The sequence below is a fragment of the Aphelocoma coerulescens genome, chromosome 18, assembly GCF_041296385.1.
Source record: "Aphelocoma coerulescens isolate FSJ_1873_10779 chromosome 18, UR_Acoe_1.0, whole genome shotgun sequence".
Classification (NCBI taxonomy): domain Eukaryota; kingdom Metazoa; phylum Chordata; class Aves; order Passeriformes; family Corvidae; genus Aphelocoma; species Aphelocoma coerulescens.
Genome location: NC_091031.1, coordinates 4333243 through 4350136, shown reverse-complemented (window position 1 = coordinate 4350136; position 16894 = coordinate 4333243). Strand labels below are relative to the sequence as shown.

The window sequence follows — 16894 nt, the reverse complement described above, 5'->3', positions numbered from 1 at the left end:
GGTGGCCCCAGGGCACGGACCGGTGGCCGGTGACGTCAGCGAAGGGTGACGTCAGGGGCGGGCAGAACACGCGCTGCCCGCGTGACGTCACGGCCGTGGCGCGAAAACCCGACTGACAGCGCTGAAGGCGGGAGTGGGATCAGAAGGGGGCGTGGCCTCGGCGGAGAAGGGGGCGGGGCGAGCTGCACCCGGGTCTCCCGCATCACGTGACCGGAACAGACGGGCGGCCGTTGGGCAGCGCGCGCGGGTCACGTGGGAGCGGCCAAAGGCCCCGCCCCCCGCCTTCCGCGCGGAGGATCCGAATCTGGTCCCGCGCGCGCTTTTACCGCCCGCCCGGCGCGCGCGCCCGTCAGGCGGCGCCATTGGGGCCATGGCGGCGCTGCGCGGCCTCCGCCCCTGAGGACACTGCCTGGGGCCCAGAGCTTCGCGCCCCCCCCACCCCGCCCCGAACGATCCGGGAGAGCTCCGCGCCCGCAGCAGCCGGGGCATGGTGGGCAGGGTCACCGTGGCCGCGGCGGCCGCCTCCTCCCTCCTCCCCGGGAACGACGGCGACGTTCAGGTGGGGACGCCGGCCGGGGGTCGCGCTGTGAGGGTGGAGAGAGGGGGTGCAGCTGACGGGCGGCGCTCCTTTGGCGATCACTCCCTTTGGCGTTCGCCCTCTTTGGCGCTCTCCCCTGACACGGCCCGTCCGGTGTAACCAGGGGAGGTGTGAGGTGCCGCCCGCCCCCGGGCGCTTTTGACGGTCCGCGTAGCCCCGTGGCCCGGGCTGTCATTAAACGCTTTCGAAGGGCTTTGGGAAGAGGGGTTTTCTGCTTCAGAGGGTGTGATTTCAGAGCAGTTCAGCTTCTAGTAAACTAGGAGTTATAAAAGTCTTTATAAACCAAAGTCTTTCTTGGAGCTGTAGAAGTAAATGCTCTTTTATGGTTTGAATCATTATACGAGATAAGAGTTCTCTTGTGTTCATTTTCTTTAAGTACTCTTAAAGATACAGTATCTTCCTAAGATACGTCAGATATTTACAGCAGGATCAGACCTGTTTAAGTGATGTTGGAATTCCCTCTTAAATGCTCAACAGATGCTCTGGGGAACATGTCAAGGTCGATCATCTGAATTGAACTAGACTTTCAGACTTCCAGTATTGTGAAATCTCTGCAAAGCTATTCTGAAGATCTTGTGGTCCCTTTCAGTTTTGACCATCTCAAGGTTTCAGAACAGGATTTCTATTTATTTGAAACAGCAGAATCTTTATTTCAGGCTTATATGGCCTTTGAAAGCATGGAGATAAAGTTGAGGCGTGCACAGTCTGAGCACATTAACATGAATTTTTTGTTTTCTGAAAAAGTACTATATAAGTCATCTTAAGTTTTTTTAAAACTAAGATTCATGTTGTACCTTTTACAGCCATGCAAGAAGCGGCGAGAGGAAGATGCTTCTGTAAAAACAATCACAAGATATTTTTCACCATTAGCAAAACCAGTGGATAAAGCATTGTCATCACCAAAATCCAACAATATCTTGGATTATTTTAAAAAGACATCTGCAACTGGGAATGCTGCATTCCCAGTTGGAGCTGGAGAAAGTAAAACACTGTTGGATGCTGATGACAAAGAGTGTAAATCATCTTTCAAGCCAACTTTAAAGCGGAAGAGAAAAGGGAAGAAAGTTAATTTAAATAATACGCTAAAAGAAACAAAAGAATCTGAGAATGACCATGAAATAGAAATTAGTAGTGATGACAGCGGAATAACTACAGGACTGCAACGAGACAGTAATGACTTTATTGCTTCTTGTGCTCTCGTGGACCAAAAATGTGCAAGAGAATCAGCAGAAGATAATGTGCAAAGAGAGAACTTCCCAAACACTGTCCCCCCCAGAAAAAATGCAGAAACCTTTGGTTGTGAAACAAAGGGATCAAAAAATAGGGTAAGAAAATCAAGGAAAAGGAAGCACAAAGTAAATACTGATTTGTTTGAAAGCTCTTCATCAGAAAAACAGGTGAATGAAATGTGTAAAAAGGAAACTGAAGAGACAAATACAGTAGCAGAGTGTGGTGATGCTATTGGTGATTCCAGTTTTGAGGTTGATATGGATGATGGGACATCCCAGGTAAATAATTGTACAATAACAGTGTCATTTGAGGACTTCTTGAGAAGTCAGGGAGAAAATAATGTTGAAGAAGACACAAAGCCAGCAATGGACACTTCTGGTACAGCAAATGAAATGGACAAAAGTGATAGTATTAGTGACCCAGAAAAGTGTGAGGAGTCTCAACAGCTGCCATTCAGAACAGTGACTGTCCTTGCACAAGTTCATTCCATTCCCCCCAAATTACCTCCATTAAATAAGGAACAAAAAGGCTCTAGGAAAATAGCTTCAATTTTTTTGAAGCAGAAGGGACGTGTAGGGGAAAAAGAAAGCAGCCCACCCCTCTTGGACACTGATCAAACTGAACAGGTGGCTCAGAAAAGAAAATCCAATGTCGTTATTGAGGAAGAGGAATTGGAGCTGGCTGTACTGGAGACTGCAGGATCGGATTCTCTGAAGCCAAAATGTACTCTGGAAGAAAAGCATCAGTTTATGAAGGCTTTTAGACAACCAGCAGCAGATGTAACAAAAAGTGGAGTTAAAAAGGCACCTGGAAAACAAAAGCAAGCTGCTGCTAAGTCTTCAAAAGAAAAAGAAGGATCTGAAGATGTCATTCCTTCAAATAAAGGATTGGAAAGTGGGATACGAGAAAATTATGTGGACAAACACACACATTCTAAACCTAAAAGCAATAGAACTAAACCCAGAAGACCTAGGAAGGTTCAGAAAAAAGGAAACAGACGGAAGAAGGCTTCAGAAACTAAGGAAACTGATGTCTCAAACACTAGCAATTATAATGGAGAAGAGGATTCAGGTGCTAGGGTTATTACTGTGGAAAACATCTTAGATGTAATAATTCCATCAAGTCCAAAAGTGAGTGAGTTAAGGAGGAGCTTAAGGCAGCAGAAAACCAAAACATCAGCAGATGTTACACCTAAAAAGCCCAGGGCTAAAAGTGCCTGTTCTGCAGATGAATTAGGTGGCTGCCCATTAGAGACTTCCACCCCAAAAGCACGCAGGCAATCCTGCAAGAAAAGCAACATGTACAGAGCTGAGGTGATTATTGTGCCCTTTGATGGAAACAGCCCAATAAGGTAAACGTTTTAGAGTATATTCTACCATTTTGCCCATTAATTGTATGCAAATATTTTGAAAATAAGACATAATTATAAATTGATTGTATACCAAAGTCGCATGGATACTGATCATGGTGGGTAAAAATAGAGAAGAACCAAAGCTGACTATAAATGTTTGCACTAAAGACATCCAAAAAACCCCCAACCAAGCAACCAAACAACAAAAAGACCTCAACCACCAGTTAGGGGCTTGCTTCTGTTTACAGCACTGTATTTTTAGAGGCTTTTGAAAATGATATTGAGAGTAACATTTCCTTTTATTAAACAGTACTAATTTCATAATACTTTTTTCCCTAATTAGAATGAGGTTTACACGTATCAAAGCAGCTACAAAATCAAATAAAGTTGAAGCAATGAGAAATGAAGAGTCTCGCTCCAAAAACACAAAGGTAATTTATGTAACCACTGGTGTCAGTCTTTTGTCATTTCCTAAATGGGTATAATTGTGGTCTATTCAGTATTATGTAATAGTCTAATGTAATACAGTATGACAGTTCCCAGCTGCTCAGTGGAAAGGGAATATTACTCTGATTTATGATAGAATTTGCGATAGTTTCTTCTACTTTAGATTTTAAAACGTTTTATTAGTAAAAATCCACCTTTCATAACAGAAAAATCCCATAAAATAGCATGCTCCTGTGCTGCACGTTCTCAGGATGGGATGTAGAAACCACTGGACGTGGCACTTTGTGCCATAGTTTACTTGACAAGATGGTGATTCGTCAGAGTTTGGACTTGATGATCTCAGAGGTCTTTTCCAACCTAAATGATCCAGTGATTTGTGATAGTGTTTGGGCACAGCAGAGCAGCTGGGGCTTAAGAATGTCACCGCCCATATTTTATTTGTTCCATGGACAAATTGAGGATCTGCTTGCAGGGCTCTCACTCCCTTTTGAAAACTGTTGATATCATCTTGGTTTGCTTCTCCTTTCAATTATTTAATTTTCTTTTTGATACCAATGAAATTTTGCAACGATTACATACTTACATGAAAGTGAAAAATTATGTTTATATGCAAAGTACTTAGGGAAGATAGCACTATTAATTGGTATTTCAGTTCTTTTGTTTTTTGTTAACAGATAAATTCCACTTCTAAAAACATATCCAAAGCAAAGCAGCTGATTGAAAAAGCAAAGGCTATACAGCATAACAGATCAAAAGTGAATGAAGACTCAGCTCCTGTGAGGCGCTCGTCTCGGCAGCGAGCTCTTGCTGAGAAGAAAAAATTAGAAGAAAGAGATGTAAGGCTATACTGGGGGGAGGGGGAATATTTTGATATATTTGTGATTGATTTAAGCTACACAAATGATTTCTACTTGATTCTTTACATGAAATGTTTGCAAACTAAGGTAGATATCTGCAATGTATTGTTAATAAAGGAGGAAAAGTTGTGTTTCTTTTCTTATTTGGTTTGCTTTCCTTCTAGGAATCAGTAATAATTCTAGATTCAAGCGTGAATAGTGTCACTACTACAGAGCAGAGTGTGAAGGAAAAGAAACTTCGGAGCTTAAATGATGTTTTGGGGAAGAAGTCTAAAAACTTGAAGGTTGCGAAGAATTCTAGCGGTAATTGGGTTTTACTGAATGTGTTTATTTTTTATTATAGAAACATTTAATACTATTGATGATTGTAACTTTATTTTATAAAGCTGCCTTTTTGCAGTACGTTCATCTTTTCTTCTGATTTACCTGGATTAATAGTGCAGAGGTTATTTACATGTGTTGTTTTGATTTTTCTTCATTCAGGGAAAACTATTTGTTTGAAAAACTGTCTAGTATACCATGTTTTGTTGTCTCTCCTTTTTTTTCCTAATTTTAGAAAATAACATCCATACTAAGGAAATAATTAGAAATAAAGCTATAATGAATTTTGTTAAAATACTCAACTTTCCCTTAAGAAAAGGAGATTCCCTGATGTTAAATGGAACATACAGGTGGTGAACACAGAAGCAAGGTTAGAATCTTGTATCAGTGCTAATCTAATTTTTTTTTTTTTACCTTTTTAAAGGGAAACTGAGATATCCACCTTCCTTCCTAGGCAAAAATGCTCAAAACTCTGCAGGTGAACCAGTCATGATCTTTGATGAAAGCAGGTATGTTGTCAAGTGTGCAGTTACTTAAAAATCAAAATACATTTCAAGGTTACTTTACCATTCTCTCATTTGACAGATTTAAATACACTTACTGATGTGCTATAAATATTCATGACTTTTATACTGATTAGTATTTTAATCTGCTTGCAAAATTTTAGGGGTGTTTTGGAGAGTTCCTCAACCATTTTAGAGCCATATTACATGTGTGGAAATGTAGTTGATGATGGACTAAAAAAGGAATCTAATTGCATATAAAAATACGAAACCAAAGATAATTTTTTTAGATTAAAATTTTTAACACAAAACTGAGAATTAAATTCAAACTAATTACATTAAAATAAATTTTAGCAGTTCTAACAGACTATTTTTAACTCAGGTGGAAGAGAATGTGATTAAATTCAGCCTTGCATAGCTGGAAGTTCTAATAATTCTTTCTTTTTTTTTTTTTTCTATTTTCATTAAAGCCATGATGCATCTGAAAATTCTCAAGATGATGATCAGTTCAGAGCAAAACGTGAATTCCTGATGAGTGGATTGCCAGAATCACTGAAAAGGCAGATTGCAAAGAAAGCAGCAACAATGGAAGCATACTCTCTTGCAAGTTCCTGTTTTAAGACTGTTGTCCATGTACAGCAGAAGGATGACTGTAAGCCTTTTTTATGCTTTTGGGTTTTGTTTAAATGTATGTAATAATTTGAGGAATTTGTGCAAAAAAGAAAAAACTTGAACAGCTTAAGACTGGAATAGGTGGGAGTTTCCTCTTGTTTTGTGTCTCGGTAAGAAAACAAAACTTAGAAGGTTCAAGTGAGATGTTTTTGAATACAAAATGTACAAATTAAATTGATGCTAAAGTAGTCTATACATACACGGGTAAGGATGCAAAATTCTTAATATTTAGTAAAAAGAAGTTGATCTGTTAAGTTCCAATTTGGAGAATAAAGATTGTATTGGACTGATTCGGGCAGAAAACATTTTCTTCTGTCAAGGCAAAAAGAGAGAAGACCAGCCTATTTCTTTTCCCTAGAATAGAAGCTAACTCTTGTTTTGTTTTTGGTGGGGGTTCTTTTGTAGGTTCTCCAATGTGGAAACTGCAATCACCATCATGCCCTGTATTAACTAAGCTGAGGGAACTGAGTACTGAAGTCACCAACATCACAAAAATCACACTCTCACTTGGTGAATTTTCCACTGTGAATTCAAAACGAACTGGAAGTTGTTCTGCACCTGTGGTTAGTACTTTAAAATTCAAGTTGTTTTGATATTTGTTTGGAGTTACATTTTTAAAAAACCCTGTAGTTTGAATCTGTTTCAGTCCTGTAATTTGTTTAATTTTTTTAAAATTTCCTTGTGTGTGAGTTACCCATTTTGCATCTTAACATCAGACAGTTCTCATCAGTTCTTAACAGTTTCTGTTAATCTCTGAATTTAACAAGACACTGCCAGTTTAAATTATGGAAAGCATTCTGTGTAAAGTTTTTGAGTAATTCTCTGTGTGTGTATTCCAGCTTTCAGGCCACCGACCAGCTTTTCCTGATGTATTCAAGAAAGATTTGCTAGACGAGATTGTGTCTTCTAATTCTCAATTTCCAGTGAGAAAATACTACTACAGGTTCCTGAAAAAGCAAACGGAACGCTTGGCTTTGGAAAACAGTGCACAAGGTTAGGAATCTATGTAGGGAAAAAAAACACTCTCACTCTCACTGGCATTAAAAAACAATGGGGAATTTTAAAAAATACACTACTGAAGGAATACTGTTGCTGGAAATAAATTGATCCTCACATTTTAGGTTATTTTGACCAAATTCTTCAAATATGGCTTAAACAAATGTATAGTAGTAAGGGACATAGCCTGAAATTTTAAAAGGATGCAATTTCTTTTCTTAGAAAGCAGAGATGGCACTGCAAATCTTGATGTAATTCAGAAACAACCTGACAATTGGAAGGAAACGAAGAGGAAAAGGAAGGAAACAGAAGACCGCAAATCAAAAAGAAGAAAACAACTTGAAGGTACAGAGACAGAAATGAAATCAAGAGTTCCCAGGAACCTTATTCCTCCCATATCTGGAGAAAAAAAAGCAGGGACAGGACAAGCCACACATTTGGAAAAAAATAAGACCCAGAAACCAGATGGTGTGACAGAAGACACTGAGTGTTTATCAGATCCAAGTGTACCTTCAGGTAACTGCATTTCCTGTCTCATTTTAATCTTTGCACTGGGGAAGTGTATGTGTGATGTATGTCAGCTTTCCACTGTGATGCTAAAATCGTATCTAGTCCTAGTACTTTGCTAGACTTGATCGATTCTTTTGCATGAAGAACTATTTAAAAATGGATATTTTTTCTGTAGGTGTGGAAAAGGAAGACATGCTCTGGACAGAAAAATATCAGCCTCAAGATTCCAGTGAACTTGTAGGGAACAAGAAAGAGATTGAAAGGCTACACAGGTCAGAAGTGGGAACATGGATCCATTCTTAAAATAACTCAAAACCTCATGTTACTTGATAATGCTCAAGTACTGAGAGAGTAGTACTTGTCTGTACTTCCCTACAAGCATCCTAGTCTGACCTTGCTGTACTGCCTCTGCTTTTGACAGGAATTTAGCACTGAAATCCACCTAATACATTGTGCTTTCAGTTAAATTTTCTGTGTGGGCTTAAGTTACTGGTGTGGCTCTTACATAGAATTTAAAGATCCATCTGACAAAACAACACTAAATTATGAGGGATTAAGTAGTTCACCAAATGACTTGTTTTTATACCAATCAGCTAATAGAATGGAGAATGAAAAAGGAAACATTTTCTACGAAATAATCAAATCCTGAACATTTTTTTGCTTTTATCTGAAAGGACTTGATAGGTTTCTGTGGGATAACAAGTGGCTGATGTCCACTAGTTTTATATTCTGTTTCATCTTAATCTGGTTTACTCAATTCACCAGCAGTTTTTATTCTTGTTTCGTTCCTTCCTTTTATATATCCTTGTTTCTTTCCTTCCTTCCTTTATAGTTGGTTAAAAGAATGGAAAAAGAGAGCTGATTTGGAAGAAAAACGAAATCAGAAAAGGGAAAAGGAGGACAAAGAGCAAGAAGGTACTGATAGAATTAATACAGCTTCTCTTTTGTTAAACGTAGGCAAAAAAATAACAGTAATCCTTTCTTTTCTTTTTAATAATTCTACAGATTCTTTAAGCAGCCTTGACTTTAAAGATAGTAAATCTGATACTGAGGAAGAGATAACCCTTTGCAATACAGTTCTGATAACTGGCCCACCAGGAGTGGGGAAGACTGCTGCGGTGTATGCTTGTGCTCAGGAGCTTGGGTTTAAGGTTTGTGGAGTTGTTTCCTCAGTGCATTTTTCTTATTTATAACTAATGATACAAAAGCATTTGTAATATAAGATGTTTACACTTTAATTTTTTTTTTTTTTGTAAATTAAATACCACTGCAGATATTTGAAGTCAATGCCTCTTGCCAGCGTACTGGGAGACAGATACTGTCCCAGCTGAAAGAAGCTACTCAGTCTCATCAAGTGGACAAAAAAGGTGTTAATGCACACAAGCCTTGCTTTTTTAACAGTTGTAGCACCAAGTCACCAAGTAAGTCTCACGGTTCTTATCTGGGGTTCTTTGTTTGCTTTGAATTATGGGGTGGGTTTTATGGAGGGGAGGAGGTAGTTAAAGACTGAATTCCCCAAACAAATTTTAGACATCAGTTGTTTTTAAAAAGTTAGCAGATTTACCTTATCTGGCCATAATGGTAAGAAATGCTCTGTTGGTTAACACAACTACAAACCAAATTAAATAATGACTTTATTAAAATACTAACTCTTGATTACATTATTTCTGCAGTGGTGGAGTAAGTGCTGTGGCACTTGAATAGAAAGTTGAACAGAAAGCTTTTCCAATAACAAGAGAAAAGGAAATTAAGCAGAAATCAGCTGTAAACTGTATCAGTAAACCTGTCATTTACTAGATAATAAATGAGTTTTACTTGAAATTTTTTTGAGAAATATCAGTTTGACATTGTATCTCCAGATGAAGTTAAATATTAAATTTATCTTGCAGAAAAAATGTATTCTCCAAAGAAAGTTATTTCTCCAAGAAAACCGCCACTGTCACCAAGAGGAGTAGGATTACAACAAAGCTTGCCCCCTAAAACACTTGCAAACTACTTCAAAATTTCCGCCAAACATAAAGGTAATAATGAAGAAGCAACATCTGAAGAAAAAAATAGAGGTAGATATCCCTTTTTAATAATTCATTACCTTTGGAGATGGAAATGCTAGACTGTGTATGTGGAGCTGTGTGGGGAAATAATAGATTTTCTTAAGCATTTGATACATGGGGGACTTTTGAAGTCAGTACCTGGAAAGCTTTAAATGGTTTCACTCTTCCTTCCTGCTCAATTATTCATCCATCTGCAGGAAATACTCAGAATTCACTGGAAGTAAAGAAAGATGCTCAAATTAAGTCAATAAACAAAGAAGAAGGAGGAGAACACAACAGGAAAAATGCAACATCTCTCATTCTTTTTGAAGAGGTAAAATTCACATGAAACATAGTGTGATTGTATTCACAGCTTGTAACTGCTGTTCAAGCTATTGATACTTTGTTTTCTGTAGGTGGATATAATATTTGATGAAGATGCAGGATTTCTAAGTGCAATAAAGACATTCATGGCAACTGCAAAGCGACCTGTAATTCTTACCACCAATGGTGAGTAGTGTTTGTGACAGTAATTAGGCTTTACAGACAGAAGAGCCACTTTTAATTAGAGGCTGTAAATGGTGATGGTTGAATACTGCTCCTAAATGCAAAATTAAATGAGTGGGGACTGTAAAGCAAGTATTTTAGTGTTTGAATATAGCTACTGGCTGCTCTAATGGTTAAAGGAAATAACTAGGTTTGAACATAATGTCATGACAGTTCACTGATATTTCTTTATAGACCCAACATTCAGCTTAATGTTTGATGGCTATTTTGAAGAAATCAACTTTAAAACCCCTTCCTTGGTAAGTCTGTGTCTGGAAATGCGGGTACATCCTAAACAAGTAATTGTCAGCTGATTTCAGTTTGAAATTTAAATGTTCATGTAGGTTTATACATTTCTGATGTAATATATCTATTTGATCAGATACAGACATGTCTTTGAAGTTTATGTAAGCACGTGTAGGATGTATTTATCTTTACATGTAGAAGCTGTTTTACTATCATGGAAGATTTATTTTCCAAACAGTTTAGTGGTACTGAGAAGTACAATAAGAACATCACTTAATCACTTCATTTAGTTTTTAGAATGTAGTTAGATAAATATCTGATAGCTCTTATCTGAAGGTTGGTTATGCCAGTATTGGTTCATTCATTAAAAAGTATTGGAGTTATTTTAGAAATATTATGGGTTATTTCTTTAATGTGAACACTAGTGTTCTGTGTAGCAAATAGTTTTATTTGCAGCTATGTATTAGATGAAAAACCTAAAAAAATGAGAATCAGAAGGACATAACTTTTGAGAAGGGGAAATTGGTTAATGTGAAACTGAAAACCTGTTGGACTTCCAGGCAGTTGCAGAGTTAAAGGAAAGAATGGAAGAAAAACCTTTAATATAGTTCAGTAAAAGCTGATCACTGGTGATGAGAAGCAAGGTGTAGGTAGTCTCAGAACCATAAGCAGAATGTGTTTGTGTGTTTGTTTTAATCAGCTGGATTTCTAAATTGAACTTAATTCTCTGACATAAGCTACACAGATTGGGTATTTTGCTTTTCTGTAAAGGTTTTAATCTAACTGTAATCTAATTTAATAAACTAATCTTCTGTATTAAAAGGCAAAATGCATTGCTAGCATAAATAGAATAATTTGCTCCTGTGTGACTTCCTGCAGTGTGATTGGCAGGACTTGTTTCAGTGGTCTGTGTGTAACTCTTGTTTAGATAAACTCTGTGAGCTATCTCCAAGCTCTGTGCCTGGCTGAGAACCTACGGACAGATGTGAAAGACCTGGCTGCTCTCCTAGCCACAAATAACTGTGATATCAGACAAAGCGTTCTGTACTTACAATTCTGGGTTAGAAGTGGAGGTGGATGCTTGAAAAAGAAGTGTTTGGCACCTTGTGGTATGTTGATTTAATTTAATCCTAAATAAATATCCATCTAAATTTGAATTTGACTCAATCGAAGCATTCTTAGATGTGTATGAATAAATGGTAACTTCTTATAAGACTCCTAAATATTGGAAGGGGGAGGGGATCTAGTATTTTTTAGCTACTTCAAAGCCTTGTATTAATGCATAAGGAACTAAATTTTCAGGGTTTTATTACTCATCATTATGGTACTTACTATCTCCCTTTCATGTTCTGAGTAGCAAAACAGGGCAAAGAAGGGAACCAGTAGTAATTTTCCTTCAGAGTTTGCAGTTCTTTATCCATGTAGCTGAGTTGTAGGCAATTCATGTAGAAGAAACAGAGCTGAAAAGGGTAAAAATGGGACAGCTGGCAAGCAGGCAAGGGTAGGAACTTGATCCCAAAGGATTCAGGAAGAGTTTAGGAGTGTGAGGGAGTGACAGGGAGAGATAAGTGAGGCACAGCCTCCTTCAAACGTTACTTGGGAAGCAAAAGAGCGGGTTGGTAACACTGCCAGCAGTGAACTGGGCATGGGGATGACTCATTTCAGCTGCCCCATTCCTCCAGCACCACAGCAAGAGGTGACAGTTACAGCATCCTTTGTGACAGGAATTGAGGAATTGAAATCAATTTCACAATGCAGTTGTTCCCTTTCAAGTAAAGCCTGTTATCTTTGTGCAGAAGGAGAAGGGACAAGGAATGCAGATAATGTCATTGATCCTGCAAAGTGTAATGATTCCAAGGCGGATTTTTCTCAAGCCGATGACGCACATCTTCAGGAGTTTCCAAAATGTGATACAGGCTGTGTAGAGACGTTGCTTGGCCTTAAGAATATCCTGTTGCCTTCAGAAGATTTGTTTACATTTCTTAAGGTATTTTTGTAGTTGACTAGTTAATACTTTTAATGATTGCCAGATAACTGAGCGTAACCATCACCAGGAATAGCATCATCTTAGAAGCGAATCTTTGAAAAGGTTTGTTGTAGAAATTATAGAATTCCATGGTTACTAAGTACAATCTGAACTGGGATGGTCTCCTGCAAGCAAAGCAGTCCCTCACCTCATAAGCACAAAGCCAGGAGTGTGAGATTTTCTGTAATAACATTTTTATTTTTAAAAAAATATATTTATATATATTGATAAATCTTTCACAATTATTTTACAGCACAAAATCACAACCATGGAGGAATTGAATAAATTGATGCAGCTTCTCACAGAATTCCAGATGAAGCATGTGGATTTTGTATATAGTAATCTTGACCTTATTCTTCCCTTACCAGTGCAAGTTCTTTCAAACCAGTCTGACGCCTCAAAGCCTATACTTGAAAGGACTACTATAGTTTCTTCAAAAAACAGATCTACTAAGAGTTCTTGCTGTGGGAAGAGTAGCCCTGGAAAAAGGTCTAAAAAGACAAAGAAAAGACTTGAGATATTGGATGATAGTGACTTATTTGATACTGAACTGAACTATTCAGCTGAATTCGTAACTTTGCCATCAGATAGTCCTAAATCATGTGCTGAAATGAATAAAAAGGAATCAAAATTGTTGGTGCATAAAGAACAAAAAGAAGTTAAAACCTCAGCAAGTGAAAACAGGTCTGCAGTTGTTTTTCCGTGTCTGAATTCCCTGACTGAGTTTGTGGAAAACATGTCTTTCCTGGATTGCTGTGTAAACACTAACACCAGGGAACCACTGGAGTTTTCTAAAAATGAAGAATTTCATTGGACAAATGCCAGAATCAGAAATGGTCTTTGTGATGAGTTCAGTATAGAAAATACTGATTGGTGGAGTTCCCAGAGCTGTAGTGAAATAAAGGCAGCTATTGAAGCACTCAGCTTCACCAAAACTTCTGTTAATATTTCACAAAACTTGGAATCCTTTTTGAGTACCAGTAAAACACCTGAAAGTGATCCGCTGACAGGACTTACTTTGCCTGTCTCAAACACAAGGAATGGAATAGCCTTCAGTCAGTCAGCTGATTCAAGGTAAGACTTTGTTAATATTTCTGGAGTATAATGCAGTTACTTGTCCAGAAGAGCATTTCACAGGGTGTAGGACTGTTTCAGATTTGATGTATACACATTCATATCACTATGACTGTTGTCAGTGTGCCTCAAAACACTGCAGTATATTGTTCACTGTGCTTTTACAACCTTAAATTAACTTCTTGGCAATCTGCAAAGAGTGACTTTTCTTGAACAGCCTGACTCTAATGTTGTTAAGGAATGGTGGCCTTAGTCTAGTTACTTTAAAAATGGACAAACACCACCACCACCCCCAAAAGAATAACAGAACCCTAAAGGAATGGCTTTTTCAAGACAGATGGGGTTAAATGGATTCTGCAAGTACCAGACATGCAAATTTGTCACCTGCTCATACTGAACCTGTGTTAAGTGTGGTGGTAGGTGTTGCTTGATGAAGACCTAACAAAATCCAAAGCAAAGTCTTTGTAGTAACTTATGCTAACAAAGAATAACCTTTAATACATTGTAAAAGATCAAAGAATGCTATCAAGTGTGGGCATGAAACATTGTTTTTAACATAAACAAGTCATCATGGGTAAAAATGGGCACTTAAAGCCCATTCAGGGGTCTGAACAGGAAAATGGGTTAGAGCCTTTTCCTGTAAGTCAGTACCCAGAGGAGCAATGTCAGAATGGATCTGACCATCCATCCTGCAACCAGGTTATATCATGGTTAGACACTGGACCTGACACTGATATTCTGGCAAATACCAATTGCATAATGCTTTTTATTTTTGAAGACCACAGATGCTTTCGGTTGTGGTTGTACTGAACCTCACATCCGTATCTCGACTGAAGAGCTCCCCAGATCAGACTCCTGATTAAGACAAGAGCATTGGCCAAACAAACTGCTGGCCCTCCTGTTTCTGTCCAAGTGCAGCTTTGTGATGCTGTGTAAGCAGCACACAGAAGCTGCAGACATCTGATCCATTGGGATGCAGATTCCCATCAATTTAATGGAGTTTTAAACCAGTGGCTTTGATCCTAAAGAAATAAAATCATTGCTACACATTCTTGAATAAGAAACAATAAAGCGTCATTCTCTGTTTCAGCACTCACAAAAAAGCACAGAAGAGGCTGGCTGTCATCAAAACTGTATTTTCCAGAAGTCCTTTAAACCTGGGCAATAAGCAAGCCAGTACCCTAGAATACCTCCCCACTCTCCGCAGTATCTGTAGGTCTGAGAAGCTTAAAGAGCAAGGGAAAACTAAAAGAAGGTAGGTTTGGGTTTTCCTAAATCTTGCTACATTTCATGGCAGAAGATAGTTAAGGATTTAAATAAAATATTTTGTCACATAATTATGGGCAAGAAAGGTGGACATTTGTCTCTCAAAATAATAAAAGTGTTGCCTTACATTTGGAAATAACTTTGTTCCCTTAACAATCATTTTTACTCCTTTTTTTTTTTTTTAATAGGTTCTTGCATTATCTTGAAGGGATTCATCTCGAAATACCCAGACAAGTGATAAATGGTCTATCTTTGGACTTCCCGTAAAATTACCAACACCAGAAATAGTTTGTGCCTAATGGTGGTATTCTCGCCATAGTTTGGTTATTTTATTTTTTTTAATTACCACATTATTGTATATTCAGATCCATTTGTATATTAAATTTTTATAAGTATTTAAAATAATGTATATATCTACTGTCATTATACTGCTCTCCACAGCTGAAATGTGAGTTTGTTTGGTGCTTGTCCAGTAAGTGCATTCATAATAGTAAATGCACAAACTATTCAGTGGGGACTTCTTTTTGCTCTCTTTCTTTCTAATTTGTGGATCACATAGCAAGAAGTCCTTTTGTAACAACCAACTATCACCTTCCACAGTAAAGTTGCTTTTTTTCTGAGGACTGTTTTGTTCAAATAAGTTGGTTTCTGAATTTGCAGTTAAGTGATAAATAACTCGAGGTAGGAGGGGCACAGAGGGGATGCAACAAGTCTTCCAAAGTCTGAATGACTAAAAGCCGCTCATCACTTTGACCGCAGGGAACAAAGTCCTTACAAAGCACTATGCCTCAATGTACATATATTTGTATACATTCCTTTCATTGTTTACAGCTATCAGATCTGCACGTTAATCTCCTAAAAAGGTAGAGAAATTACTACTGTAGCTCAGCATGGTCTCGAGATTTAGGCAAGATTTTGTAAATAACAATTATCCCAGTGTTACTTTGGATTCAGGAATATTTAACTACTTCTAGTCTTGTATATTGTGTCCTATTTTTAAGCTTCTTTTTGTATTTGACAAGACTTGAGTCTGATTATTTGTGATTGAATCCATTTTTATATGACAATAAATTTGTGAGACTTTGCTACAATCAGAATGTTTCTGTTTCATGAAGAGTAAAACTCCTGAAATGTATTTTTTAAAGGATTTTAAAACTGGAATTAGTTCAACCTTGTACATTTCTGCCTTTTTATTGCAGTTGAACTGTTCTGTTCCTCAAACTGAGTCAGACTACTGCCATGCAGTGGTGCTCCACTTACTTCAGTGTCTCTGTAATAATAAGGAAGGCCATTAAGTAGTTCTGGTCCCATCTTACATTTTTCATGTCTTAAAGATGTTCAGGAATAAGAAATATTTATGGAAACAGTAAATTATTTTAAGCTTCTGCACTGTAGATCATCTTTATAGTTTACTCTTTCCATAATCCAGAATTACCAAAAAATTAAAGTGGTCGCTGTTAAAATCTTCATGGCTTGATTTTTTGTATTAACATTCTGTGCTTCTCCTGTACGATTTGTAAAAATAAATAAATACACATTTTAAATTTTTTTAAAATAATAAAGTAAAAGTGTATCTGTTCACTGCTTTATAAAGGCACTATCAATCTAACTAGATTACAGTGAGAACCTACATAAATCAGAAACAAGTCCTATAAAGTAGTAGTATTTTAGGAAATTCGTGGGTAATTTGAAAGACCCAAATTAGAAAGCAGTGAGAGACAATTTACCTTCTTTTGAAGTAAACTCTCTGCTTTTAATAGCTGCCTTAAGAAATTTACAGAATCTCCTGTGGTGTCCACAAGGTAAGGTAGAATTCAAGTATTTCACTTCTTGGTCAGATATTTACCACATGAAATTACCTCAAGCTATTCTGAATGAAAAATAATCTGCATGTGATGATTTATTTGAATTCTGATAAATTAGCACCTTTGGATTTTTGTGTATCAGGTATGAGCATCTTTTATAGGCTAGAATAAAGCAAGTTTCCAGGAGGGATAGGCTTGAGGAAAAGGGAGCTGGGGCTGGTTCTGATTAACTCTGCTTAGAAGGAAATGCTTCACAAGCTCCATTCCAGTACTGTGAAATTCGCCTACTTTTGAAGCTAAATATTTTCCTGCCATAGTTTGGGCCCTGCTTAGTCTTTTGTCTACTGCCTCTCGAGCTAACTTCTGTCTCTTGAAAATAGAAGTAAAAACAACCGTGGAGTTTCACAATGGCTCTC

The 16894-nt window shown here is 37.8% G+C and overlaps 1 protein-coding gene across 1 annotated transcript; it reads left to right on the top strand.

Moving 5' to 3' along the window:
* The first annotated feature begins 487 nt into the window (after positions 1-487).
* ATAD5 (ATPase family AAA domain containing 5) lies at positions 488-16201 on the top strand. Its single transcript, XM_069032679.1, has 23 exons — positions 488-559; positions 1402-3179; positions 3523-3610; positions 4301-4462; positions 4648-4786; positions 5229-5313; positions 5778-5959; positions 6385-6542; positions 6819-6972; positions 7198-7491; positions 7661-7757; positions 8318-8400; positions 8491-8636; positions 8759-8906; positions 9375-9545; positions 9734-9849; positions 9932-10025; positions 10257-10321; positions 11236-11416; positions 12104-12294; positions 12587-13407; positions 14498-14662; positions 14862-16201. Exons 1-23 carry the CDS (start codon positions 488-490, stop codon positions 14938-14940), a joined length of 5469 nt encoding a protein of 1822 aa, XP_068888780.1. The 3' UTR covers positions 14941-16201.
* Positions 16202-16894: the final 693 nt, after the last annotated feature.

Coding starts and splice junctions, on each gene's coding strand:
- ATAD5 (XM_069032679.1), top strand. CDS start 488: ATGGTGGGCAGGGTCACCGTGGCCGCGGCGGCCGCCTCCTCCCTCCTC. Junction 4,787..5,228: donor GGTTGCGAAGAATTCTAGCG/GTAATTGGGTTT, acceptor ACCTTTTTAAAG/GGAAACTGAGATATCCACCT. Junction 7,758..8,317: donor GAGATTGAAAGGCTACACAG/GTCAGAAGTGGG, acceptor CTTCCTTTATAG/TTGGTTAAAAGAATGGAAAA.